This window comes from Cyprinodon variegatus, unplaced genomic scaffold (genome assembly GCF_000732505.1).
Source record: "Cyprinodon variegatus isolate N-32 unplaced genomic scaffold, C_variegatus-1.0 Scaffold108, whole genome shotgun sequence".
Lineage (NCBI taxonomy): Eukaryota > Metazoa > Chordata > Actinopteri > Cyprinodontiformes > Cyprinodontidae > Cyprinodon > Cyprinodon variegatus.
In genome coordinates, this window is record NW_015150561.1 from 917,132 (window position 1) to 944,914 (window position 27,783).

General features: G+C 37.6%; 1 protein-coding gene across 1 annotated transcript in view; it reads left to right on the forward strand.

The window, feature by feature from the left end:
• LOC107084743 (transmembrane and TPR repeat-containing protein 2-like) overlaps nt 1–26,116 on the forward strand; it is a 100,400-nt gene extending 74,284 nt beyond the window's left edge. Inside the window, exons 4-12 of the mRNA XM_015374738.1 lie at nt 1,384–1,498; nt 1,889–1,974; nt 4,385–4,569; nt 5,606–5,684; nt 7,764–7,885; nt 12,152–12,233; nt 13,863–13,977; nt 16,902–16,965; nt 23,335–26,116. Coding sequence (XP_015230224.1) covers nt 1,384–1,498; nt 1,889–1,974; nt 4,385–4,569; nt 5,606–5,684; nt 7,764–7,885; nt 12,152–12,233; nt 13,863–13,977; nt 16,902–16,965; nt 23,335–23,514 — 1,028 coding nt within the window. The 3' untranslated portion in view covers nt 23,515–26,116. The remainder of the gene's footprint in view (nt 1–1,383; nt 1,499–1,888; nt 1,975–4,384; nt 4,570–5,605; nt 5,685–7,763; nt 7,886–12,151; nt 12,234–13,862; nt 13,978–16,901; nt 16,966–23,334) is intronic.
• Nucleotides 26,117–27,783: the final 1,667 nt, after the last annotated feature.

A 27,783-nucleotide genomic window follows, 5' to 3' on the forward strand; every position in this document is an offset into this window, starting at 1 on the left:
GAAAATCATCTGCTTTTGATTATTTTATCTTCCCTTTTAATATAATTCCTGAGGATCCTTCTAGCTTCTGCTGCACAGCCTTTAAATTGATATTAAATCACAATCATCTGTATCAATATTTGAAAAAAGAAAGGACCAATGCGATGGAAATGCATTGAAATTCTGCATATTAATACTCAGCCAGCTGGATCATCGTCCATGATGGCTACTGATTGGTTGATAAAAATGCTATATATTCTCCACATTGACATTGTGATTGTTCAGGAGTTAAATCAAACACCAGTGACTCCCTTATGATATAATTATCCCTTTTAAGGTTTTTCTTTACAGGAACACCTGCTGTAGGATAAGAAAGTTGTACTCTTTTGATCACATGTCACCTTATTTAAGTCTTTCAAATGATACATGACACATAAATAATCTTTCGTGGGGGAATCTTTTCATGCATAACTTTTTGCTGGTAGCCTATGCCAACATTGGCTTGTTTCTTTTTTATTTTAAGAGGACGTGTCAATAAATTTGCTTTTAATATATTTCTGTGCAGTTAAAAAGAACCATGTGCAGATGAAACCTTCATAGAAATTTCCTTTCTAAACACAGAACTTTGTCTTTGGTGTTGTAACATTTATTGAATGGTATTTCAGCTGCTTTCTCCTAGGATAGTTGAAGAGCCGTGTGTTAATGACAAATACAGAAAGGGAGCAGTAGCAGCCTTCCTCACTGTTAACGTCAATTAAAGAAGAAAACCTTGTTGTTTTTTCCAACAAAAAATATATATTTAAACTAAATTTAAAAACAAAATGGTCACAAATAATACAGACGAAAAAATCCCAGACAGTACACTGATAACTGATAACCATTATCAATGTCTGTACCTATTTTAGCTTTCATTTCAATATGAAATTAGTGTTGACATAATGTACATGTAGATTCATGACTACAATAACTAAAGCAGCGCCATGATGCATTCATTGACTTTTATTTTACACTTATTATTCATCACTAAGTGCTTTTCCACTCCATGCCATGGAGAAAAAAAGCTTGTATCACCTGTTGGTTACTTTTCCATGCTGGTAAATACCAGCTCAATGCCACCGCAGTGGTCTTCTTTTCAACCGCAGTCATTGGAAAACACTACTTTTAACATGTAGCACTCCACAGGATCGAATTTGGTGTGGGAGAGAACCAGCTGCAGAAGAGCTGCATCTTTTTTTAAGTTAAAACATTAAACCTGAGATGAACTATAAACAGTTTGACAAACCTTATTAACATTTTTATTCCTTTTATTAGTCTGAGGGTTTTTTTTTCCCCAAATAAAACAAAAACAAACAAAAAAGAAATAAAATTTTTATATACTTATTTTTCTCCTCTGGAACCTTTCAGCTTGGGGCAACCTTGGAAATGTTTTGAAGAGCCAGGGGAAGATGGATGAGGCTGAGCAGGCTTACAGGAATGCTCTGTATTATCGTAGCAACATGGCTGACATGCTGTATAACTTGTGAGTATGCATTTTTGAACCGTGTTTTGGTTTGTTTTTACTGGACATCAGTTTTCCGCTGTCTTAGTGTTATAGTAAAGTGTCTGAGGAAGTGGAGACTGTCTCCTTTTACACTCGCATTGATCACAGCTGTTCTCTCAGAGGAACTGCCCTCTTGTCTTCTATTCCCCAAAGTGTTGTTTTCTTGACAGCGTTATTAATGATGCTGCTTTAGTCTAAGGAGAAATGAAGGAGCATCAACCAGTTTTCAAACAGTACCCAGATTGCTTTGCAATCTTAGCCGCTTTTTATAAAATGTCATCTTTAAATAGACTTTCAGCTCTAAATACCCGTAACTTACACTCTAAAATGTCTCGTTTCTCTTTCCTCTTTTGTTTTTCCCTGGTCCAGAGGTTTGCTGCTGCAGGAAAGCAACAAGTTCTCAGAGGCTCTCCACTACTATAAGCTGGCCATTGGGAGCCGTCCAACGTTGGCTTGTAAGTACAGCTCTTGTCTTTTTATTGACAACCTCCAGACCTCGTGGTTGTGGCTGTGCTGTGTCCAGGCAACAGTGAACAAAGGCTGTGGTTATGTAAAAGGAAAGTAATGGATCGCAAAGGGCAGCGGGTCTACGGCTGAAGCACAGATGTGTGACTGGCTTTTAAAGCCCTGTTGTGTCAACAGATCAAGCAAATGCGTGATGTCATTTACAAAGAATTCAGGCCGTCGTTCTTCTGTATTTTTATTCCTTCTTCTCTCCTGTTTTTTTTTTTGTATTTTATTTTTTTATTTTTTTGCTTTTTCTCTACACACATATTTATCAATAACAAATAAACTTCTGCCTTTGTAATTTCTACAAAATGTTCATAATCTTACCTGATCACCAGCAGTCAAATTAGCCTCCCTGCGGTTCCAGGATTCAGTATGAGACAGAAAAACAGATTATCCTAAACATCTCATCCTTTCTCTGCTGGATTGATTGAACAGTTAATCAAGCTTGCAATTAAAGTGGGAAATTCTAATTCACCATGCAATTATCCAATCTGTTGATGCCGATAAGAGGCTTAATTAATTACCTGAAGTAGTTGACATTTTGAACGCAGAATGTTAATGTGACAGTTGAATTGTTCTTTTCAAGGTTACACCATTACTCACTGCCTAATTGTGAACAAACTAGGACACATTGTTGGTTTTTTTTATCAGTCTGGACCTTTTTCTCTGATAAAGAATCATTCATTTGTTTCACAGCAGCCATAGCAGGGTTTAGAAATAAAAAAAAAAAATAAAAAAAAGACTTTTGACTTAATGTGTTTCCATGTTTAGCTTCTTTGCCATTTTTAACAAAAGAGACTTCTCACTGACCCGTCCATGTTGGACCCAGTGGAACAGGCTGAGAATGTGCTGGGGAAAAAAGAAATAGAATAGACGTAAGAAAATGTTTAGTAAAGATAAAAAGAGAGAAAACTGTTCAACTCCCAAACCACTTTCTTTGACTTCATTATGCTGTTGCCATCTGGAAGAGCCTGGCAGATTGATCTAATGAATCCAGTTTATTCATTCTAACCAGCAGGCTTTTTAAGAGAAGGGTCCACTGAGACTAATTACACAACTTGTCCGATAAGTATTGATCGGTACATCTCATCTTTGATCAATGGAAGCTAAGTCCAAGAGCCTCCGAATAACTCAACAAAAAGCCTTTAAACAAGAGCTGTAAAGTTTGGACAACTTCCAGTTCGCCTCATCCGGTTTTAAAGAGTGATTAAAAAGATTGAATGGTTACTCACCTTATTGGAGTGTTATATAAATCCATTTATAACCAGCTCACAAGAAGAGAGGAAACATGATTTTAAGTGCACCACAAGACCAGGTGAGATTTGAAACATAATTTGGTGAAAACAACTTCAAAGTTTTATTTTCACAAGCCCAATAACCAGTTATTACATATATTAAATATCATCTAACTCAGGATTTATTGGTTCATATATTGTAATCTTTATCATGATGTAATTCAAATGTGGTCCTCTTGCAGCGAAAAGTGTTAAAGGTTTTCAATTTGTATGTGCTTTCCAAAAAGAACATAACTTCCAAAGATCACAGATTTCTTAAAATTATGTGTAAGATGGTCACTCTAAATTTTATTCAGATTTAAACAGAGATTATGGAATTCAGAAATAATCAAGATGTCTTCTTAGTTAATTTTATTGGTTTTGATTTTATATACCCTTATTTTTTATATACCCTTAAACAACAAGTGTTGTTTAAAAGTAAAAAACATAACTCCAAAATGAGGAGAGGATGTTTTGTATGATTTTTTCATGAACTATTACTTTAAATAGGAAGCATGGGCACATTTAAGACATACTGGTTTAATCCAAAAAGCAGAGACTACCATTGTCCAGAGGAAAGATGACATATTTTGATGCTCTGCTGAAAATCTTCACAACCTTATTACTTATTACCTTATTACTTTATTATCATTTCCAGCTTGAAAAGGAAAAAAATATTTTAGTTTAGGATTACATTGTAAGTTGTAAGCAGGTTTGAGCTGCCATGTCAGGTGGAGAAGTAAAACTAATCCTGAATTGAGAAAATGATGATGCTGGTGACCACAAGAATGGATTTACAATAGAGGGATACTGTATGATTGTTAGAAATCAATAATAAGCCATCACTGAGCCCCTTTAGAGCAGAGTGTTACTAGATCGAGCTATTTATCCAACAACATTCCACGCGTATCATCTTAGAGCCTCTGGCATGAAAACACACAGGTCAATTTCAAATGCAGCTACAGGCAATCCAGCTCAGGGGAATAAATTTATTTGGTTGCATTGAGATTTATATTTAGTCATTTTATAATAAAGGGGGTTCAGCTATCATATTAAGTTGCTCTGCTTCTTTCTTCACCAGCGGCCTACCTGAACACAGGCATCATTCTGATGAACCAGGGCCGCCTGGACGAGGCAAAACGGACCTTCCTCACCTGTGCCGACATCCCTGATGAGAACTTGAAGGACCCCCATGCCCACAAGAGTTCGGTCACCAGCTGCCTTTACAACCTGGGCAAGCTGCTGCATGAGCAGGGACATCAGGAGGTGACAGAGCAAACCTGCTTACATTCTTAGTAATCTCATATCCTTACAAAAACTCTTAACTAGTATTCTGAATTGGTTATGGGAAAAATTAAGGTGATTTTTTTGAGGTTTAGTCCTTTTTTTCTTTTAACATCTACTCCCTTATAATATCTGTTAAATCCTTGAGTCACACTAAATATGCCTGTGTAGATTTATCTTTCTTTAGTAGTTTGCAAATATGAAGACACAGAAGGAGGGCTGTTTGTCTGATAAATCGGCCGCCTGCTGCTGTGGGAGCTGAAGGAGTCCTTTTCATTTCCTACATAAAGGACAATTTTAAAACTACAGCAGACTGAAACAAAAGGCAAGGAGCTGCGCAAAGAGCCTTTAGGGGACATGTAGTAAAACACTCAGCTTTACACAGACATGTTTTTTTTATTGTTTCTGTCATAGGGGACTCTAGCTACATGTCTGCAAAGATAATCCTCAGGCTATTACTATTAAATTCAATCTATTTTATCCCCCTAAAAACCCACTGGACCATCTAAAATAGTTATTTCTCTAATGTTGCGCATCTATATGTGTATAAGCAGTGATGCTGTAGATTTGATCAAAACTGCAGTTATAGATTTTGCTGATTCAATAAAAAACTTTAGAAGCCGTTGGGATGATTGAGACCTAAACCAGCCTCTGGCCTCTAGCCACATTTAGTTAAGCAGTAAAAGCATTTTTAGGTTCCCGGTTCCATTTCTACTCTAGAATTCTCTGAGGTCAATTGCTTGACATGCACACTGTAACAGTCTATAGCGCAAAGTGTTCTAGTTGTCCTAACAGCCGTGAAACAGAGTATAGACCCTTTGTGCTTAGCTATGTATGAACCACCCAACCGGAGACCCCAATTCCACGCTGTGCATTGAGATCATCAGGGCCCCGGCTGCGTCGGAGCAACAGCTTCTTTGCCTAAAGCCAGATTTATCTTGGAGGCTCTATCTGCTTTTTATTCCTCACACAAACATCCCCCCACCTTTTTTTTCTCCGTTCTTTGTTTCATTCACAGGAGGCTATCTCAACGTTTAAAGAAGCAATACAGAAAATGCCAAGACAATTTGCACCGCAGAGCCTTTACAACATGTTGGGTGAGTGATGCTTTTATTTTAGAATCATGAGAATAAAAGCTAACATCAATGTTGCTTAGAACACATTTTATACTGAAAATTTTTTTTTACATACATACATGCAGATAAAAAAGGAAAAGGTATGAATCTACTCCAAAACTAAGGCTACAGAGCTTGTAAAGAAAATTCATAATAATGGTTCTGATGAAGATTGGCCTTAATGATTATTGCTACATTTAGGGAAAAAGGAAGAAGATTTTAATATTGAGAAGACTTTCCCTACTGCAGTTTGCAGAGTCTGCAGAGGGTTTTGCTAAAGGAGGGACCGGTGTGCTTTGGAAAATAGATGGCATCATGAGAAAATCACATTGTGATGAATTATTGAAGCAATGTCTTCAAACCTGACCCAGTTACAGCAGATCTGTCAGGATGAATGGTCCAAAAGTACAGCAAACTATCTGGAGATGTATTAAGATCAAGAAACACAAAACAACTGGTTCCAGTAGGTCAATTTAAGATGTGTACAAACCAAATGTGGAGGAAATGTATGCAAATGGGTACCTTTGGTAAAAGATTTCTTTAAAGCTTTTTCATAAGGTTATTTAGCTCATCAAATGTATTTTAAGTGTTTTTATTTATTTGCTTATGCTTTAATCAGCTTTTATCACCGTTTAGTAGACTAATTTCCTATTACTTTAAAGTTTTTTTTTTTGTTTTTTGTTTTTTTACAGCAACAAAGTGCTTCTGATTCTGACCCTGATCAGACTCCCATGCATACATACAGTTATGAAACCCTCATAAAGTTACAGAATTGGTGGCTAGCTTGGTTATTTTCACTGTGAACAACCATGTATGTATGTTCTCTGTATTGACAGAAGTAAAAGATGTGAAAGATTTCCAATGAAGCTGGGACAATGGGTGATCTGACAGAAAACCTTGTTTTACTCGGGCAGTAATTGGATTTGTTTAAAATGTTAAACTGATTTGATCTGCGCTTCAGAACAGCTCAGGTTGTTCAACTACAGCTGTGCACCAGATGTTCTGAGCTTCATTATATCAGTTCTTTATCTTCCTTTCAGACATTTTCCTTTTCACATTTACACACAAACAGTAGAAACCTGGAATGCCTGTCGTCCACGCTCTGTAGTGCCGTAAGGCTTGTGTGCGTGTTGGCAGAATACAATGTGACAGAGCTTTTGAGATTATGTCAAAATGTTGATTAAAGCTCCCGGCACCATTAAGGGGCGACGCTGCGTTTCAAATGGAGGCATTGGGCCAAAGATTTGTGATTTCTGCTCCTTAGCGGCACTCCCTTACTGGACTGATTTGCACATTTGGCTGTCGGGCTCATATCTGTTTCCAGTTTCCCTCACTTTGCTCGTCTCATGCTGTTTGTCAGACGCCAACAAGCAGAAGCGCTCATCAGAGGCGGACCTGGGTGGTAATCTGCACCCTGCTGGTCTCACTCCAACACTCTCTGGTGGCCTCAGGAATGTTTCTTGCTGTGAAACTGGCTTTCAGCTCTTTGGACTCAGTGTCACTTTTAATTGCATGTTAGTTTTTGTGCTTATCTCACACACAGAACCGCCACCAGGGAGCCAAGATGGTGACTACTTTGAAACCCATCTTTAAAACAAGGGGTCACAGATTAAAACCCTTGAATTGGCTGCAAGTAACAATATCAAGATAATAATTACCGTTTAAACACTTAGTTAAATAATTATGTACTGGAATAACTGCATGCTCCTTAATTAAATTCAAAATGAGGTGAAAGACCCAGTTTTAAGTTTCAAAACTTCCATGTTAGATATATGGAGATGGAAAGAAGAAGAAATGAAAGAATGGAAACACTGAGATTTTTTCTTTGAGAAAACAACTTTTAATCCATTATAAATCTCAGTTTCTTGCAAACTGCATTTGAGATACTGTAATAAAATTAAGTAATTATCAGCCTGATACAAAAGACTAAATTATCGGAGCCGTATTATTCATATATGAATTAAAAAAAAAAAAAAAAAAAAAAAGGTTTAAAAAAATGTACCATAATTTTGGGACTGTCCCTCTGACTTAGAACTTTCTGATCTGTCTTTGCTCTGACAGGAGAAGCCTACATGCGCCTGAATAAGCTGTCTGAAGCTGAACACTGGTACAGAGAGTCTCTGAGAGCCAAGCCGGACCACATTCCTGCCCACCTTACCTATGGCAAACTCCTGGCCATGACAGTAAGACGTTATTTTAAGTATTTGTCACACAAATAAACAATCTGTGTCACGCTCAGTTTATAGGGGATCACAAAATTCGTCAACTAGTTTCAGTACAATTAATGCACCATGATTCTTTCTCCCACAATGTTTACAGTTGACCACTGCAGCACTTTAAGGAATGAAAATGTTCATTTACTGTCTGAAAAGCTGCGCTAACCAAAATTTTGTTTTGTATACCCTTTGTGTATACAAAAAAAATACAATAAAACTTGTCTCTGTCAAAGAGCATAAGATTTCTTTTGCAGTGGCATAAGATTTGGTTTGAAATTCTATGGAGAGTTTTTGTCTTGTATTCTTGGTTTAATTGTGGTTAGGTGTGCTCTACTCCAGTCCTCTAGTTAGAATCCTGCAACTTTTATATGCATGTCTTCTCCAACATTCCTGGCTGAAATGTGTCCATTATCAGTGGTGCTGAATGACTGTTGATGATTGCATTGAGCCATTTGCCTCATGTCTGCTGAGGCAGTGATGCATCTAAATATTGCAGGATAGTAGCTCTAAATGGTTGGTATTGGAAGGCCTGGCTCAAGTTTTAAAGCCTCTCTCACTAAATCTAGCCCAAATTGCAGCTTTGAAGAAACCAAAAGAAACACTAAAATAAAAAAAAAAAATAAAACAATAAAACAAATAAAACAGATGCTGGCTCCTTTCTGCACCCAAATAATCACAAATGTTCACAGATAAGTTTTCCAACGACTATCCTTTTATTATTCATCCCTCCCTCTCTCTGTTTCTCTCTCTGGGCCTAAATAAACAGAAGCAAATTTGTTAATAACTCTATTTTTACAGATGTGCTGATGAGATTATTTCTTTGCGATACCAATTCCCATGGGCTGCTTTGTTTTGGCTTGTACAGTATACTGCAATAAATAACGGAGCAAAGTGAACATCTCAAAACTTTATTTGATTTTTATGGAACTCATGAGGGCATTTACGTTTATACTTTTTGTTGATGCTTCAATGGATTCAAAATGGTGGGAGTTTTTAGCTTACATGCATATAAGAATCATGCTTTTTAGCATTAAACCTGCTGGATAGATTACACCTGCTGGCTAGTTTTGCCTTTTATAATCTTACAGATTTAGTGTTATTTTTAAATCATTGTAAGTTTTGTTTATTACACCAAAAGTAAATGTCGATGCTGTTTCCTTTTCATTCTTGCAGCAGATGTTTTACCAACAGATTTTGGATTGAAAACACGGGGAACAGTTAAGGTCTTGGTAACACTATCCACCCAGTAGCACCTCTGAGAATCCACGTTTAGCATGCTGGGAGTTTGGCCGAAAAAAATCGATGCAGAAACTAAAGTGCAAAACCAAAAACTGTGGAATTAGTTTTTTGAGGGTTCTTTTGTGTCAGGAGTTTCTCAGCAGGGAACAGTTTGGCATAAGGTCTGCATCATGTTTTATTCTGCATCTTTTTGCAGATTTTACCTTTTAGCAGATCAGAGTCAGTGGGTTCTTAAAACTTTTAATTCACTATAATTAGCTAAGGAGGAAATGTTTTAATCAAATAAAAAAATTGATTCCTCCTTAAAAGATTTTTTTCTTTCTTTCCGAGCAGTTGTTTGATGGCAAATCATTGCAAGTCTAAAAGAAATTATGCTTCTATCACCAGACTGGATTGATTTTTCAGCAGCCTGACTGGTTATCATTTGGACAAAAAATTAGATAAAAAATACCTCTGTGACCCTAAAAAAAAAAAAAAAAAAAAAAAAAAAAAAAAAAAAAAAAGAGATAGAGAAATGGAAGTGTGTTTTTCTTTTAATATAAAATATATAGGCAGCTGTGACAAAAAACAACCCACCCACTAATAAATATCCATTGTTGACTTTGATGTGGAAACAGAGATCCAACCTGCAGGGTAAATCCTCTCAAGAACACATGAGTTTTTAATCATTGCTATCCAATGAGTGTATATATATTGTCAAAGGGGGAAACCATATATTTTTATATTATTATATGTTTGTTTCACTTATATTAATCTGTAAACTACTTCTCCATATTGGCTGTACATGTACTTAAATTATAAGCAAACCTGTAGCTGTCTCCCATGTCAGCAGCATTTAAGCATGATCAAAAGACGTGCACGAAGTTGACCTGCCCTCTGCCCCTGCATCCTCCCCATCAAGGTTCACATCCCCAGGAGCTGCAGGGTCAGAGAGGGATGAGGTTTGGATGGTGAAGCTGAGCAGGTATCTGACAAAGGAAAGCGGCTATGTTACAGATTGAGAAAATCCTGAGGGAAAAGAAGAAGAAGTTAATCATAAAGATCAGTTTAGCTGACCCTCTACCCTGACCTCTCCATGCTTCCTCCGACACCACAGGGGGACAGGATAGGTTTCAGGACTGCTGGGATGCTTGCAATACTGAGAACAGCCATCTTTCCTTTCCTTCCTCAGCTAATATGAAGCAGGCTTCATTCATAATTACTTCTGCATCTCAGAGTTGCTGTACGTCTGCAATTTGGCTGATGTTGTTGGTGCTACAGTAGCTGTTCAAACCTTTTTCTGAGTCTGAGTTCTCTAAGAAAATAAAAAGAAATGTTCTGCTTTAGATTGAAAGGAATACATTTTTAACTACAGTGTTGAAAACTGAGCCACAGACATTTACAGTGGAAAATGTGTATTAAAACTAAGGCTCAAACTACTTTATTAATACCAAAGACAAAATATGTTTTGTAGTAACTCATAGGGTTTTTGATTTTATGTTTTATCGAGTTGTCATAGGTGTTTATAGCTGTGGGCAGGAATGATCCTGTGTATCTATGTATATATTCTGCTTATTCCATCATTGTTGTGGTAGGGCTGGTGCCTAACTCTGGCCGAAAAATGTATTTTTTACCCCCCAAAAAAAATCACAAAACACACTCTGAGATGCTGCAGCCTCCACACCACACAGTGAGACAGCTGATCAGGATGCTCTCTATGGTACTTCTGTAGAAGGTCGTGAGGATGGGTGGGGGCAGTTGGGCTCTCCTCATCCTCTGCAGAAAGTACAAGCGCTCCTGTGCCCTTTTGACTATTTAGGTGGTATTTACAGCCCAGGTGTGGTTGTCTGTGATGTGCACCCCCAGAAATTTGTTGCTGCTGACCACCTGGACAGGTGAGTTGTTGATGAGCTGTGGAGTGGTGTTAGGCTGGTACTTCCATCTTCAGGATCAGGCTGTTATCTCTACACCAGCCCCCCAGCTGCTCTACCTCCTCTCTGAAGTCCTGGTAGTTGTCGTCGCTGATGAGCTGCATCACCGTGTTGTCGTCTGTGAACTTCACGATGTGATAGGTGGTGAACCTGGGGACACAGTCATGTGTCATCAGGGTGAACAGCAGGGGGCTCAGGAAACAGCCCTGAGGGGAGCCTGTGCTTAGGATGATGCAGAGATTGCAGAGGGGTGTATTGAAGCCCAGTTGTTCCAGTTTACCTATCGGATACTGTGGGATGATGGTGCTGAAAGCTGAATTGAAGTCCAGGAACAGCATGGGTGTCCTTCTCCTTCAAGTATGCTAGCCTCAGGTGAAGAGCAGAGGAATGGCGTCCCCAGGGGAGCGGTTCTGTCGGTAGGCAAACTGGAACGGGTCATATGTTGGGGGAGACTGGAGACAATGTGTTTTTAACCAGCCTTTCGAAGTACTTCATCATGATGGTAGTCAATGTAACAGGCCGGTAGTCAATGACCTACCCTGAACTTCTAGTAGAGACCTGTTTGCCTAATTGTTGGCTGAAGCACAATTGAATAAAACAGTCAGATAATGTGATCCTAATAATAATGCTAGTCTCCAAATGCCTGCAGGCACATCTGCCCCCGTCTCTGGCTTTACTCTCTTCTTCCCTGCAGCACTTCCCTGTTTCCATACACGGCATGCTTCCTTGTTTCAGAGCAGCCGGGCCACACACACTGGCCTTTGACGGTGCAGCTTTGGAAGTGTTTTTTTTTTTTTTTTTTTGTGCACAGATTAAAGTGTGTAATGAATGAGCCATGATCTGATTTGCTTTGCCAAGAAGAGAACTGTGCACCTTTGAAGGATGATACGTGAGCATGAGAAAATAACACTTGTGGTTCATATTGTTCATGTCTGTTTATTAGGATTTATTGTTGAAGGAGGTATGTGGTTGGGGGGGGCATTAGGTTTATGCAGAGGAATTGTAGCTCTTTTGCAGACCTTGGTGTGTTTTTCTAGAAGTGGTTGAAGAAATAATGAGACCATTTTTAATCCTTTTCTCTCAGGGGCAGAAAACAGAAGCAGAGAGGTACTTCCTGAAGGCCATCCAACTGGATCCCACAAAGGGCAACTGTTACATGCATTATGGTGAGATTTGTGTTTTTCTTCCAAATTGACACATCCCAACTTTATTCTCACTCAGTTATTTGATTTGGCAGTTTAAGGCATACTTTATTCCACATTTGTGCACAAAGGCAGGAATTTACAGGTTTTGGACGCTTGCTCAGCAGCAGTGTTGGTGGAGTTTTTGTCACATCTTCCTCTAAAGACCAATAGTCTCCCTCAGGACATGCTTAGAAGAGCTTTATTAGCACATACAAGGATTTCCTCTGATTGTTCACTCCAGTTTGAGGTGAAAATGGAACGTGACGATTCCAGCATCCCTTTTAAATGCTTATCCTGCTAAAACAGAGCAAGGTTTCTGAAATGTTAACAGTTTAATTTTTCATATTTTTTTTCCTTCAAAAGCTATTAAAGATGTCAGCTTACTGTCATTGCTCTCAATCAAAACATTACTATTTTGAATTAAATTTTATATTACAGATAAATATAAATGAAAAAAAACAGCTTAAGTTATCTGAATAAAACTAATCAAATCTAACAGAGTTAGACTTTACTGACTGAATTCTTACATGTTTCCTTTAGTGTTTTTTGATTTTTAGTAATAAGCTCCAGGACTTTGAAGTCGGAAGCTCTTCTACGCATTACCTGACCATCTTTAGTAACATAGGGGAGTTTGGAAAAGGCTAGCCTGCATGTAGCATCAGTATATACTCAGTGTTGTATATTGACCTGAAAAATCCACTAATATTTTTCAAACTAAGGTATTACTTGTGTCAAAAATCACCCAATGTTGATTTAGCTGACCTTAAACTTATGTTTGTCAGGGTTAGGAATCATTGAGAATCCCTGTCCCCCAGACATCTAAGGTTATATTTTTTATATTTATATATTACAAAACCGAATATCTTCGAAACAAACTCATATGGGTGAGTAGAACAGGATGTAATAATGTAAAATCAAGGGGCCAATGTAAAAAAAAACAGCGTTTCCCTTTAAGCTTTGGTGGCAGGGGTTAATGTCTGGCAAAGTGTGCTCCAATTCATTGGGAGTTTCAAGACATGTTTTTGTTGTTTTTTTTTTTGTTTTTTTTTATCCAAATCCTCTATTGCTTTTAAGGTCAGAAATGAGAGAAGAATCCTGATTAGTCTTTCCCTCACCGTAGACCTTTATAGTAGGCTATAGTCTTCGTTACTTTTTCAAGATTATCTAATTAAATGCAGTGGGGGGTTGACTAGTCCACAGTGATAGGGTTTACAAAAATCAACATGGTGATAACACCTTTGTTTTGTACCTTACTACCCATGAATCCCTAAATTGTGGCCTTATCAGGCCTCCATAATTCCATTTTATTAGCTTCATCCACAGAGGTCCACTGCAAGTCAGGCGCACATTTAAAAGAAAAATTTCTTCCAAGAAGTATTTTCACAATCAGATGCTGATCTATCAAGGTCGACTAATCTGATCTAACAGCTCCGAGAAATGACCAAAGAGGGATAGTTTGTAAAATTCATATCTAGTGTTAAAGCATATTTTTACAGGAGCAGGCCTGGTTTCCCTGCACCAGTGCCAATGTCGATATTATTACATTGTGGATCCCTTTGTGGGGATTTGTTCATGTTTTTACAGGGCTGCTGTTTTCTCTTACACTCGTAGGTCAATTTTTATTGGAAGAGTCACGGCTGTTGGAAGCAGCAGAGATGGCAAAGACGGCTGCGCGCCTCGACAGTGGGGAATTTGATGTGGTCTTCAGTGCCGCTCACATGCTCAGGTAAGTGCCCCAGTACAGACCTTTTTCTTTCTTACCTTTGATTTCCCTAGTCTATGTGCACACACACAGATGTTGCATGGTATTTCATTTTGAGTAGATGAATGGTTTTCCTTGGCGGGGCTGAAAGGAGTGTGTGCATGAGAGAGCAAACTCTACTGTCTGCACGGTTTATCCATGGGCTTACTCCATTCCTCAGCCTGGGTGATTTTCTTGGCAGGACTTTGTGATCCCTCTCTCTCTGAACAGGAGTAGAATCTAGGAATGATGCTTTAACTCATCATGGTGAGTGATAGGGTTGGTGAAAATTAGTCATAATTGGAAAAGAATAAATACTCTAAAGAAATGTGCTTGCTCTCTATTTGTTACCACTTTGGTTTAATGAAACATTAATCAGCACAAAGACCATTGTTAAAAATGTTGTTAGTTATCTTTTTGCTGCTTTAAGAGCTACACCTCTGAAAGATGGCAGTCTAAAGACCTTCTGCCCCTGGTAGTAAAAGCATCTTCTCAGGCACCGGTTGGGTTAAGTTCCTCTCTTGGGGTCCTGCTCCTCTGCAGCTTATGCTCTTTATGGGTTTTTTTTTTGGCAAGGACATGGAAAGATGGGGACAGAATCTAGATAAGAGAAGGGAAGAGACAATGAGACACAAAAGCTTACAAATATGGTCATGCCATTTATTGCTCACTTGGGTTTTTGACCAATTTGGTTCCAAACAAAGAGTTTGTTTAAGCTGTTATCGGCAGGCTTTAGTGCATGCTCATAACAGGAATATTAGGGCAAAATGTTTTTGCCAAAAATCTAAATTGCAATTCTCTTCAACTAAAATTGTGACTGTAGTTTTTCTTTAGAAGTTTATATTTGTAAAACCCTCGCTGGTAGGAGCTATTGCTCCTCCACCATTTTCTGTTTGTGCAGAGCTTCCTCTGTTGTTGCAAATTTTCCTAGGTGCATGGTGCGGAAATTCTGTCAATGGGGACAACCAACATAGACATGTTAGACATCGTTGGAAAGCCTAGTTCATTTTATGGACATAGCGAGCACCAAAGCACAATTATAGCAGCATGTTGAAATGTAGCTTGACAAAGCAACCACAACTGGTAAGCATGTATTTATTACTGCTGTTCAAAAAAGACTTATTACTTTCTAGAGTTAAAAAAAAACAACATTGGCTTTTTCTATTGAGTGAGCACAGAAGCTGACAAAAGATTTAAAAAAAAACAAAAAACATAAGAACTAAAGAGTGAGTAATACTGTGTTAATGTTTCAGTCAGAAGGACTCACCAATATCAGCTGATTGTTTTATCACATTTAATGGGTTCCTCATAGGCTTAAAGAAAAAATAAACATCAAATGAAATATGACTAGACAGATCGAAAGCAAGAGCTGACAATTTATTTATACATTCTTGTTTTTAGTGTCAAATCTTCAACCTCCTTAGATCTTTTGACAGTCCATCCGTTTGATCTTGTTGACACTGCTATTAGAGGACACTGGTTTAGGTGTCTGATGCAATGATTAGCTAATAGACTTTGACATCCTAAATGAAACTGTGGGTCCAGAAGCCTTTGATCCATGACTCTGTCCTTGACTTTGTCAAAGGTAAATTATTTGCAATTAGATGATTATTGTCATTAGGGAAAAGCCTGCAGCTGTGGATCATTTTGGAGAGAACAGAGCATTAACAAAGAAACAGGAACCATTGGTGTTGACGGACCTCCAGTTATTTTAATCTAACACAACGGAGAGGAGCAGAGACCTTAAAGAAAGACAACAAATATGATTACTACATTTATGGCTCAACTGCTGCTTGCTTTTCAGCTGGAAGGTGTTTTATTCCTAAGGCAATAATTCTATCAAGTTCTCCTGCAAAAATCCCTGTCAGTCTCATTTCAATAGAGTGTTTTCTTTTTATCCAGGTCATTATTCATTATAATTATTTTACAGTAATCATCTTTTTTTCCCCCTTGCTTTTAAATATGCTTCAAAATATCAAATGACAATCTTTAAAACTGACTAAATGCAAATACACACTGCATATAATTGATTCAGACAATTAGTGCAAAAATTTTAAAATTCTTGAAAAAAATAGATAAATATTTTTATTTCATAAGTGACAGCCATGAATAAATTTCACACAGAGCCTAATATTTATAGAATACAAGTGTAAGAGCATTAACAAAGGATTCTTATCAGATCCTGGACGCTTAACAAGGACTTCCGAGTCCCGAAAAGGTAGCAGTTCTCAGGAGCCACTAGTAAACCTGCAGATTGAGAGCGAAGTGCTCTGGTAGGAACATAAGGAACAATTATATCTCTGATATAAAACGGAGCTTGGCCATTTAGGGCTTTATATGTGAGAATTTTTAATTCTATTCTGGATTTAACAAAAGGCCAGTGAAGAGAAGCTAGGATAGGAGAGATGTGATCTCTGAAATAAAGCTCAATTTGTGCATATTACTATACAACAAGGGTTTCTTCCTTAAGTAAATTGCTGAAATAAATTACTTTTTGGTTAGATTAGGTTAGATTTTTTTGAGATTCAACTGTGGTTTAATTTTTTAATAAACAGCAATTCAAACATCCTAAATCAACAAGATGTAAATATTTTAGGTAGGACCTGAACTCTTTAGTGTTATAACCCTCAAACTCTAATACTTTAATCAGATTTTTATTTTAAAACACATTTGGGATATTTGAGATTTAATTAGACCAGAAAGTCCTTTTGGACTCAAAAGATCACCTAAATGTTGCCAACCGATGAAAAACCTACAAACCATTGGATGAGGCTTCCTAATGCTTTTCCTCAATGTTATTTTCTCCCTGACCTCTGGGAACCAGTAAACACTGAGGGTTCAAGGCCTCATCCAGAGCCAGCAGCAATAAAAATGACAAATGATCACCTCTCCCTCTTTTCCCTTTTCAGACAAGCCAAACTCAATGAGGCAGCCGAGAAGTATTACGGACAAGCAGCAAGTCTTAGACCCAACGTAAGTAAAACCTTGACTCGCTATTCTTCCTCATTACTATTTACTTTGATGGACGCTCTGCAATTACAGTCAGACTGGCTTTCCAATATCATTACTGGCTGCCCTGCCTTTAACAACGCGATTCATTGTCAGTGCCTCTCAGAGTAATGAGGGTTTGGTTTTTCCTGAGCTAAGAGGTTTGCTTTTGCAACATCCATCAACAAGTTCAAAGGAGAGGCCAGAGTAAGCAGATTGGAAAGAATGATGATAATAACACTCAGCCAGGGGACTGTGGCATCCTGAGAATGAATGGGCTCAGTCTTTAGGAGCTCTGACAGGATGGGTCAAGTTGTTTAAGTGAGGGCCCTGCAGACAGGGGACGTATGTTTAGTGTGTGGTCATCCTGTTTGTTCCTATGCCCTGATTGAAAACGGGCAGCTGTGGATTAATGATCAAATACATCTTTACAATGTTTTGCAGGAAACATGGTTTGGCCTTGTGTGCATACAACCCTGGTAAAATATTCACAAACACTGTCAAACACAACCAGGAAAACTTCCCCAAGTCACGGAGTTCAGCTCAGGATCAGTTTGTTCAGATTTTTTTGTGTTTCCCTATGTTTCATACATTTAATGAAACCCAGAGAGAAAGCATATCCAATCCTGCAGCCTCTCAAAGGCATTTATCAATGCTGGAAAATGGTATATTTTTATCATTACAAATCCCATCTACAGATCCTTCCAGAACTGCTTATATCATTTATAATGATGATAAGCAAGGTTTCAAAATTTGTTAAACTGAAAATTAATTAAAGCTGTACATTACAAAAAAAACATTTCCAATCCTAATGTATAACGAGTTACCGGTAGTTTGTTTTACTTAACTGAATGCAATCATAAATAAAAAAAAATGGGCAATTTATAAAAATAAAGATTTAGAAGGTTTTACAAACACTGACATATGTCAACAAATAACCATTACTGTTTGTTATACTGTCAAGCTTCAAAGAACATGGAGGTTTCCTCTTTGACGTAACATATTTAGAGAGAATTCCCCTCATGCGACAGGCTAGAGCAGAGGAATACAATGAATATCTGTAATATACGTACCTTCAGGGGGCATCATATTAAAAACAGACATGGTGCTGTTGTGAAATTCTCTGCATGAGTTCAGGAATATTTCAGTTCAGCAACACTTTTTCTTTCAAACTGAAAAACAACAGCAATATGAAAACAACATGTGGATATGCTACTGCCTCCTCTGGTCTCAGTCTTGTTGAAGATGTAAGGTAGAAAAAAAAGAGTGAAAACAGATTTTTAAACAGTAAAATCTATAGACTGTGGGAGCGCAACCTAAGTCCAGAGGTTATTGGACTAGAGGCAGGGTGAACCCATCAGGTTTCATGACAAAAACGGCCATGTATCCACACTCAGACCTACAAGTATTGATGAATGCGACACCTGATATTGATGAGCAAACAGCAGTATTCACTACACTCTGAGATGAATGATGAAATACATTCTGTGATTTCTACCCGAAAATATTAAGACAACTTTTAACTTGGACGGTTTTATCTCCTTTTTCAAGTAAGGCATCTGCATTACACATTGCTGTAATATAACTACAATATAAAGGGATTATTTGTCCTGCAGCAAGGTACTGTGACAATTATATTGTGAATAGTTCTGCTTAATTAATGTTGGATTACCATATAGAGGGCACCTCACTTCATTTGATTTCCAACTTTTACCTTTCGCACTCCACAGAAAAGCCGCATCTTTGTATAAGCTGCATGGTTCAAAGCATGGGGGAAAATTAACTGCTTATAGTGTGGAAGAGACTTGACCTGTTCTATTATTGTTTTCATAGCCATATAAGATCACTTTCTTTTCTAAAGTTACATAAGTTAAAGCAGTAAGTTAGCTAAGACTGGAGTTAACTTTTTTACATTTTTGACTGGCTTCCATTCAAGCAACAGGATGGCATTGTGCTCTTCCACGTCTTGTAGTTATTTAGAAATGACCCAAAACAAGCTCAAAATCAGAGAGCTTTGTACTTCAAATAATCAGGTGGAGACCTAGTATCAATGTTAACTTTTAAAAGGTTTTAGCTTAAAGTTATCCTCTGTCACCAGCATTTTCATTGAGTTGATTTAAATTCTCCAAGTGGCAAAGAGAGCTATCAGCCCAACAATGTAATTTAATCAAATATGATGAATTGGGAACAAAATACAGAACAAAAATTATTGTCAGACGACTTAATAGGTTTTACTTTGACATCATCAAGACACCTGAGCTGCTTTGATGAACTCCGATATACTAGCGTGAGAAACAGCTGATACCAGGCTCTGCTTGGTTTTGATGTGTCTCAAAGCTCAAGGCAAACTCAAAAGAAAAACATAATTTTTGGTTGATGAAAGCTTGTTTAATTTTTCAAATGGGTCCTGACAAAAATACACCTGCCCTATATTATTTTACTACCTAAGAAATCAAATATTTCCATGTACCCCCTTGCAATGCACTCGCGGACCACTAGAGGTATGAGTACCCCTGGTTGGAGTAGCAACACGGTTAGGTTGCTTCTCTTAAGTATAATAATTGGATAATCTGTGTGTGTACTGCCTGACAGAGAGATGGCTATTCCCTTTATTCAAGGCATTTGGGTCTTTCTGCATCAGACAACTCTGGTTTGAATCTCTATCAGAGCCAGTTGTTTACCTCCCATGTGTTCAGCACTTCAAATTCTTTCTAAAATCATTAAGATCAAATCTCACTTCAAATAGTCTTTGCTTCATACAATGTGTGTATGTATATATATACGTATATATGTATATGTATGTTTTTGTCTATATGTCCAGGGCTCATATTTACCTGAAGTTCCTCTGAAATTTTCTGAGCCTAGACTAAAATCTTTAAAAACATAGAAAGAAATTAAAACAATATAATTGACTTCAAACAAAAACTTTGTAGCCTTTAATTAGGACTTTCCCTCCTTTCCAAAAGCCACAGTACCCATACCCTCCTGAGTGAAGGGTCACTACTGTAATATGTTGTTGTCCAGTCTGAAATTTGCGCTCCCAAATAAACCCTTGGGATATGAATATTGTGTCATTTTGAACCCCGTAACCGTGCAAATTCAGAATAAAATACGATTACTTTTTGAGTTTTTTAAAAAATTCTTACCAATGGTAAAATTTCTCAATACACATCTGCCTTTTACCTAAAGATGCAGTGTTTGTGATACTATTATTACTACTATGTGTATAAATTCATGTCCATGTATTATTTTGTGGTTTACCCCTAAAGCCATTCAGGTCACACTTAAGGTTATTTATTGTACGAACACTCTAAGAATTACCAGGGCCATTAAATCCAAAACTGCGGCTTCCTCTGCAACATGAAGGAAAGCAGGCTTGGCAGCCAAAGTCGGAAATTCAAAAAGGCATTTAGTGATGTCAGCCAAACATTTAAATGGCAACATTTGTCTTTCTGTTTTTACTTTATCCATCAGTGTTATTCTGCCCTAGAAAAGCAGATGATGGTTTTGCCATTTATTTTTTCAATCATCAAGTCATCCCATTTCTCAGTCTTAACTTAGTATTTGCACACTTTGGGAGTGAAAATGTCATATAACTCCAACTGCAAAAATTCCTGTTCATTCTATATATAGCATTACATTCTGAAAGAACTTTCTTAAAGTAATGAAACTCCTGAAATCTTTTCATAAGCCTATTGTATAAATTATTTAGTTTTTGGGTTATGTGTGCAATATTCCTCTTACTAACCATTTTCCTGCTGAAGAGAACCATTCTCTCAGCATGAGGCTGCTACCACCATGTCCTGTCCTGAGCATGGTGTGTTCAGGCTGATGCATATAGTGTTTGTTTTGTTTGACCCGAGATGTGGATTTCTTCGACCATCGCGATTGACCATGGACCTTTTTTTCTTCTTCTCTGATTCACATTCTCTTTGTCTGGCTTGTCAGTTCAGGTGTACATTGATATAGGAAATCAATATTCTAATACTTGAAATTAATGATGGGAAATAGATTTTTCCAAACACAACCTCCATGTCTTGGTGGTCCAACTCCTCTCAATTTCTCAGATGATAGATTGAAGAAAAGGTTTAAGAAAAGTGCAAAGTTAAGGGTATTGTTTTAGAACCAGACCCTGCTTTAAACTGTTCCACAGTTGTCTCCCTGATTCCCTAAATAAAAGTGCATTTATTAAGAGACGTTCTGGGGTAAAAATTACAGTTTTTTCAGTTTTAGTGTAGAGTCCATGTTGATTATTCATGTTGGACTTTTACTTACCAAACACTTCACATCTATTCTCTGCTGTTATTGCAGGTCTCTGCATCATCAATAGCAATAGAATTCTTTGCATGTTTTGTTTTTACAATTAGGCAAGCCGTTAAATAAATTCAAAGCCAATGAATATTTATAAGGCACCTAATGTCAGCATTTATGGGGAAGCAGTTTTTCAGGTCAATATATTACCTCGGGAGGCAGGAGATTTTTAATTAAAAACTACACAGCAATCCACTTCCAATTTTTCAAAAAGCAGCAATTTAATTATTTTTCTCTACAGAATATAATTTCAGAAATTACAGTAAGCTCTGCAATAGACCAGGAGTTCTTTCATGGATGAGGCATTTTTTCCTCATCTCTAACCAAAATAGTGATCAGATGTTGCCCCTCCCTTGGCCTGCATACTTCTTGGTCTTGACATGATTACACCAGAGGCACTTTCCTGTACTTACATCCTCATGACTCATCCGTCACACTGATTATGACTTTGCCCATTGGCACCAGCAGGAATAAACATCTAGAGCCACTTCAAAGAGCTGGCTGCTCCCTTTGACATCTATAGCCACAGACCAGACGGAGGGACAGGCAGAGACTTACTTACCAAACTCTAACCAGAGTTTGGGCAATCTGACAAAAGGGACCAGTATCATTTAGGCTCTGATCTGATGACTCAGCGTTCTATTACCGTTAAAGAGCATATCATATAACGTTTGTAATCATCAACAGGGAAGAAATCTTTGTAACAGAAGCTAAGATGACTCGGAGGAAATACTACGACATTTTTCTTTTTGGAGGTTGTGATCCCTGCAAGTCTTCACTCATAGACAAGACTTTGAACCATACATTATCTCTCGCACAAATATTCAGTGTGAACAGACCATGTGCATTGTTTAACAGCCGTTGATGTGTGAATTAAATCACATTCCAGTCTCAACACATCATATTTTGTGTTGTAGCTCTTTTTTGATGTTTCTCGGGAAGCTCCATTGTTGTGCTTACAGCTTGTATTTGTTTGTATTGCAGCTCTTGAGGAGAATAGTTATAGATCTCTAGATTTCAAAATCAGATTGACTGGCAGTACTAACTCATTTATAATCTCGGTCATGCTTGCCCGCCCTGCCTTAGAATTCCTCAAAGTCTTCAAATTATGAGGACATATAGTGTATCCCATTCACATATCTCTTAAGGTGACCTCACAGAGGTTCTGGCTAATTTGGTTCTGGACTCTTACTTAGTCACCTTACTCAGTTAGATCCTCCTTTTGATGATCTTAGTGTATGATTAAACTTCCTATTCTGCTAAGAAAATAAATCTCTATTAAGCTTGGAATGGGACAGAAACTGGTAAAAGAAGACCAACTCAGAAGGAGCTCTATTGAACCACCCTTCATTTACTTCCAAGTGATAGAAACCCCACTATAACCCCCTTCATAATGTTGTCACCGCCATGTTTTGCTGTGGGCGTGGAGGTGTTTTTAAGGTGTCCAGTTCTGTGTCTGTTTGAAGGTAGTTCCATAAGACCAAAACACTTTCTCCCTTAGGGTTTTGTTAGATTTGCCATACCTAACTGTTTTGTTAGAGAAAAACACCCCCCCACACACCCACAGTGTTTTCATGACTTATGGGGCCACTTCATTGACTTACATTAATTTTATATGGCCTAATCCAGACCCTGTACCTAACTATTACCAACATATCCCTAACCTTAACCCTGCACCTAACCCCAACTCAAAGAACAGACCAGGATATTGGTTCCCATTAAGACATAGGTCCCCATCATGTAACATTGTAAACAGACTGAAGTCCCCACACCATTGTTAAGACAAGTACACACACAAAAAATCTGTTTCATAGCCATGCTTGGCCTATAGGGATATGAAAAACACATGAAGAACATAACCAGAACTCTGAGAATCCATATGAGCTGATAATGCCTAAGATGTAAAGTTTGCTAAAGATGAGGTAAAACTTCACAAAGCTCCAAGCTGTCCTGATGACATCTGGAGATCACTGTTGTACACCAGCTAAATGTATTGATTACAAGCTGATTGTGCTCTGAAATTATGTTTTCTGTTTCCTTTAGTACCCTGCAGCTTTGATGAACCTTGGAGCAATCCTCCACCTCAACGGTAAACTGCAAGAAGCTGAAGCCAATTATCTCCGGGCTCTTCAGCTAAAACCAGATGACACCATCACCCAGTCGAATCTGCGTAAGCTTTGGAACATCATGGAGAAGCAGGGCCTGAGGACCACAAGCCCCTGAGATCTCCCAAGCCGCCTACATGCCATCTGTGCACCAGACCCAGAAAGGACGACGGCCTACGTGCCCTCATTGTGTTTTCTCATTCAGGAGAGAAGACAGAGATGGAGGATATTTGCAGAGATGAAGCAACTGTGCTGCACAGCCTCCCTAATCACCTTTGAGCTCTGCAAACATCTCAGGCCTGCAGCTTTTCACAGTATTGCTTACAGTTTGGAAGGCGCTATGTGGTATTTGGATGCCTTTCTGCAGATTTACCGTCCTCACGGAATCCTTTAATTTTTTTATATAAGAACACTTGAAGAGAGGCCACAAGTTCATCACTCCAGCAGTTTGAGCTACAACAAAGACTGAGAGGAGTGCTGAAGGAGTATCTGTCAGATTTTAGTTTCAATACATGCTTTTACTTGAAAATGAAGAAAAGACGGTACTGTCAAATGAAGAACAGGACATAGTTTAACTTCTTAAAATGTGTACCTTGAAGCGATATTATTACCACTTTAACCTTTTCATTAAAATCCTCAAATTTGCTTTTTTTTTTTTTTAACTCAGTATTGTTTTTCAAATGTAGCAGCTGTCCTGATGTTTAAAGAAAAGCATAAAAAGGGAAAACAATGTAAGTATTAAAGCACAATTAGAGTCTCTAAAGCATCGAAAAGGCTATAATTTGCCAATTTTGGCAAGTAAAGGAGGGGAAGTAGATTATCTGATGACTTTAAGGATTAATTATTTCATTAATGCACCTGCAATTTACTTAACTTTTTGCCACTCTTCACATTCTGATAAACCACAGCAGCAACTTGCTTAGAAGCTTATATTAAACTACTTTCAAACAAAAAGCTTAGAGCTTCAGGTTGCTGGTGGACTGCCTTCCCAGTTGCCATGAAGTGCTACAGGACCTAAAACAGAGTTCATTCAGCCAAATATAAATGTTAAGCTAATGTCCAACTTTCTTCGTTACATGGACCAACGCACAGTCACAGCTCATTCAAAGAGAAACATTTAAATGCCTTTGTGTTAAAATAAAGTTCCTTCATTTTGTTTGTTTTAATAAATTCTAATATATAGCAACTAGGTTTTTAGCTTACAGAACAACACATCAAACTGTAGCTCCATGATTTGGGAATTCATTGCTTGTTACAGTAGTTTGTGGGGTTTCAGTCTACTTGCAGCTGCCCTTAGCTCTCATATGTATAAATTTTGTCTACTTTTCTTTTCCTTCTCTTTATTGTCAGTCTTTAGTAAATGACCGAGCACCTTCATTTCTTGTACAGTATTTGTGGTTATTTCTTGGCCCAAGTCATACATATTTAGATGTGTCTTCGTTTTAACACTTCTTGGTTGTTGCTCTGTTCCCTTTACTGTAGTTCTAAGAAACCTGTTTTGTCTTTTCTGGGACTTCCAGCTGGACCCTTGCTGTGGTGTAGCACCAGGTTTTGTGGCGTTTTTTAAATATCACTGCCTATTCTCACAGTTATAGATTACAAACCTATAGTATGTGCAGTGCTTTCCTAACAACAAATCACATTTTGTAATGGTGATCACTGTACCAGGGGCTGCAGCTTCCAGTCTGTGTGACATAGCGCCGACTGGGAGATGCACACTTAACTCATATATCCCCAAATAGCAGCTGAATCACTTTTCACTAAATGATATATGTTCCAAGCAAAATTTAAATCTTATCTAACTATTTCACAAATAGAATTATCAGCGTATTATATGAATAAAACAGAGAAGAAAGACGCTTGTGTTTTATTTTACTGCACCTTAAGGCTACTGAATTTTTTATCTTATGCAGTTCTTAGAAAAAAAAAAAGTATTTACTTCCTTTACAGATTTCTGCGGTTTTGGCTGCATTTGTCACTTAAATGTTTCAGAACCAAACAAACTTTGATATCTGAAAAATGGAGTTTGACCGAAATAAAATATGAAGGGACAAAACAGTATAAATGATAAAATCACTTGTAATATGAAAACCAGCTGGCAAACCTGGCCTGAAATGAAAAATGACTGTGGCAAAATCATGAAGTAACTGATTACCTTTTTTTTGTTTGTTTAATTTCACCATATATAGACATATGTTGGTCTTTATTAGTCTTGCCTTTTTTTTTATTTCACATGTAAAATGAAGGAAAAGGAGTTCATGGAAGTTCTGTATGTTTTAAATGGTTACTTAAAATATATAAATACCGTTGATTTACCTGACTTAGCTCTGCACTGAACATCCTCTTCAGGACAGCGAGATTCTGATTCAAAGCAGTTCATTAGTTGTCTCCCGGTGCTGTTTTACTATAAAGGAGATAAAGAAATGTTAAGAGTTCACTTTGATTTGTTGCCACTCACACACAAGCAAACACAAACTCATTCCTGATGTAAATATTTAAAGTGTTGATAAAGAAACGCACGTTTTTTTTATGTCTTTAAGAAGGTGTAAAAAGAAGTGTTTCTCTGTGTCTCTGCTCAGGGATCTCAAGCAGTTGGCTATTGCAGAAACTTGTTCACAGAGAGTTTACTAAATTAAAATTTATTTTTTAAATGTGTATTTGTATAAATTATCAGGATTTGTAGCCCTACCCTCATCTTTTTGTAAAATAAAAAAGAATGAAACAATGTGCAAAATAGTCTTGTTCCTCCATGTCTTTATTTTTTCTCCACACACTTAATGGTTTTCTGCTCATTTGCATAAGCATTACTAGTTGTTGGTTATAAATAATCAAAAATTAGGGACATATGTAGCCCTAACTAGTGTGGTATGTTAAATATTTAATGTGAGGTAGTTTAGTTCATTTATGTAAACGGCAACAATATCAGCAAGAGATAAACCAGGTTGGAGTATTGATTTCCACCTGTAGACTTTGCGCCGGCTGGTGTTAAAAAGAAAAACTGTTAAATGCTATCTATAACTTTGTATAAAAACATCATATATACATTCCAACAGTCCTTATTCATAACCTCTATATTCCACAGTGTAGACATAACTTGCACATATCAACTTCCAGGATGCAAACAATTTGGATTAGAGGGAAACAGCTGTTTTTTTCAGCAGAGTGAACTGTTGACAGCACAAGTTAAAGGGAAAGAGATATTAACTCAAGAAGAAACATGCAACATTCACTTTTTGTAGGTCTTTGTATTTCAATTTGGGTTCTACTGCTTCAAGAATCAGTCCGAACACTAAAAACATCCAGATGCTTCTTTGTTTTGTTGGTGTCTGGAAAATGAGCTATTTCAAGAACCTCCAGATTATGAGGTCAAAATCAGCAGCCACTGTCTAGTGACTCCAGACAAGCCCAAACCCTCCCTTAGAAGAAAAAACTGTAAAATAAAAACATTTTACTTTATAGCAAAGTATGCATAAAAGTTACAATTATTATTGGAATAAAATTGCCATTATTGCATGCTAGAAATGTGAATATTTTTCACTTACACTAAGCTACAGATGTAAAGAGAAAAACCCAAACAACTAGCAGTTAGCATAATCAAAATTTGTATTGAAAAACCCATAGGAAGAACTATCAGCATCTTATATTTTGTCAGATTCAAAACAATCAAAACATGCCCAATTTACAGAATCCTTCAATCCATTTTCCAGCATGCTTATTCCAATTGCAGCTGGTACCTATCTCCAGCTCTCTACAGGCGAGAGGCGAGACACATCCTGGACAGGTCGCCAGTCCATCACAGGGCAACACAGAGACAAACAACCACTCACACCTAAGGAGAATTTAGAGAAGCTAATTAACCTAACAGTCATGTTTTTGCACTGTGGGAGGAAGACGGAGTACCCAGAGAGAACCTGTGCATGCACAGGGAGAACATGCAAATTCCATGCAGAAAAACCCGGAACCCTCTTGCTGCAAGGCAGCAGTGTCACCCATTGCGCCACTGAGCAGCCCAATTTACAGAATCAGATTATATGTGTCATTTTATGACACATTTTAACAATTTTTCAGGACACCATGTTTCAGAGCATGCAGGAGCTTCACACTAACTTTAATATTTATACAAACTCCCTCACAAAAAAGATTCATGACAAGAAAACAAATGTTTCATCATCGCGAAAATCATGGCATAAATTAGCAGACTCTTGAGATAATAGAAAAGTTAAACAAATCCAATAATGTGGATTTCAGGGAGTCCTGTCACTTCCTGGTGACCCTGTAAACCTTATTGAATCCTTACTGGTTGTGCAAGAGGCTCCACTTATTCAGCCTCTGGGTGTGACTGGATCATAAATGCACCGTACATCTTTGACCCTAAAGCCCTTCAGTC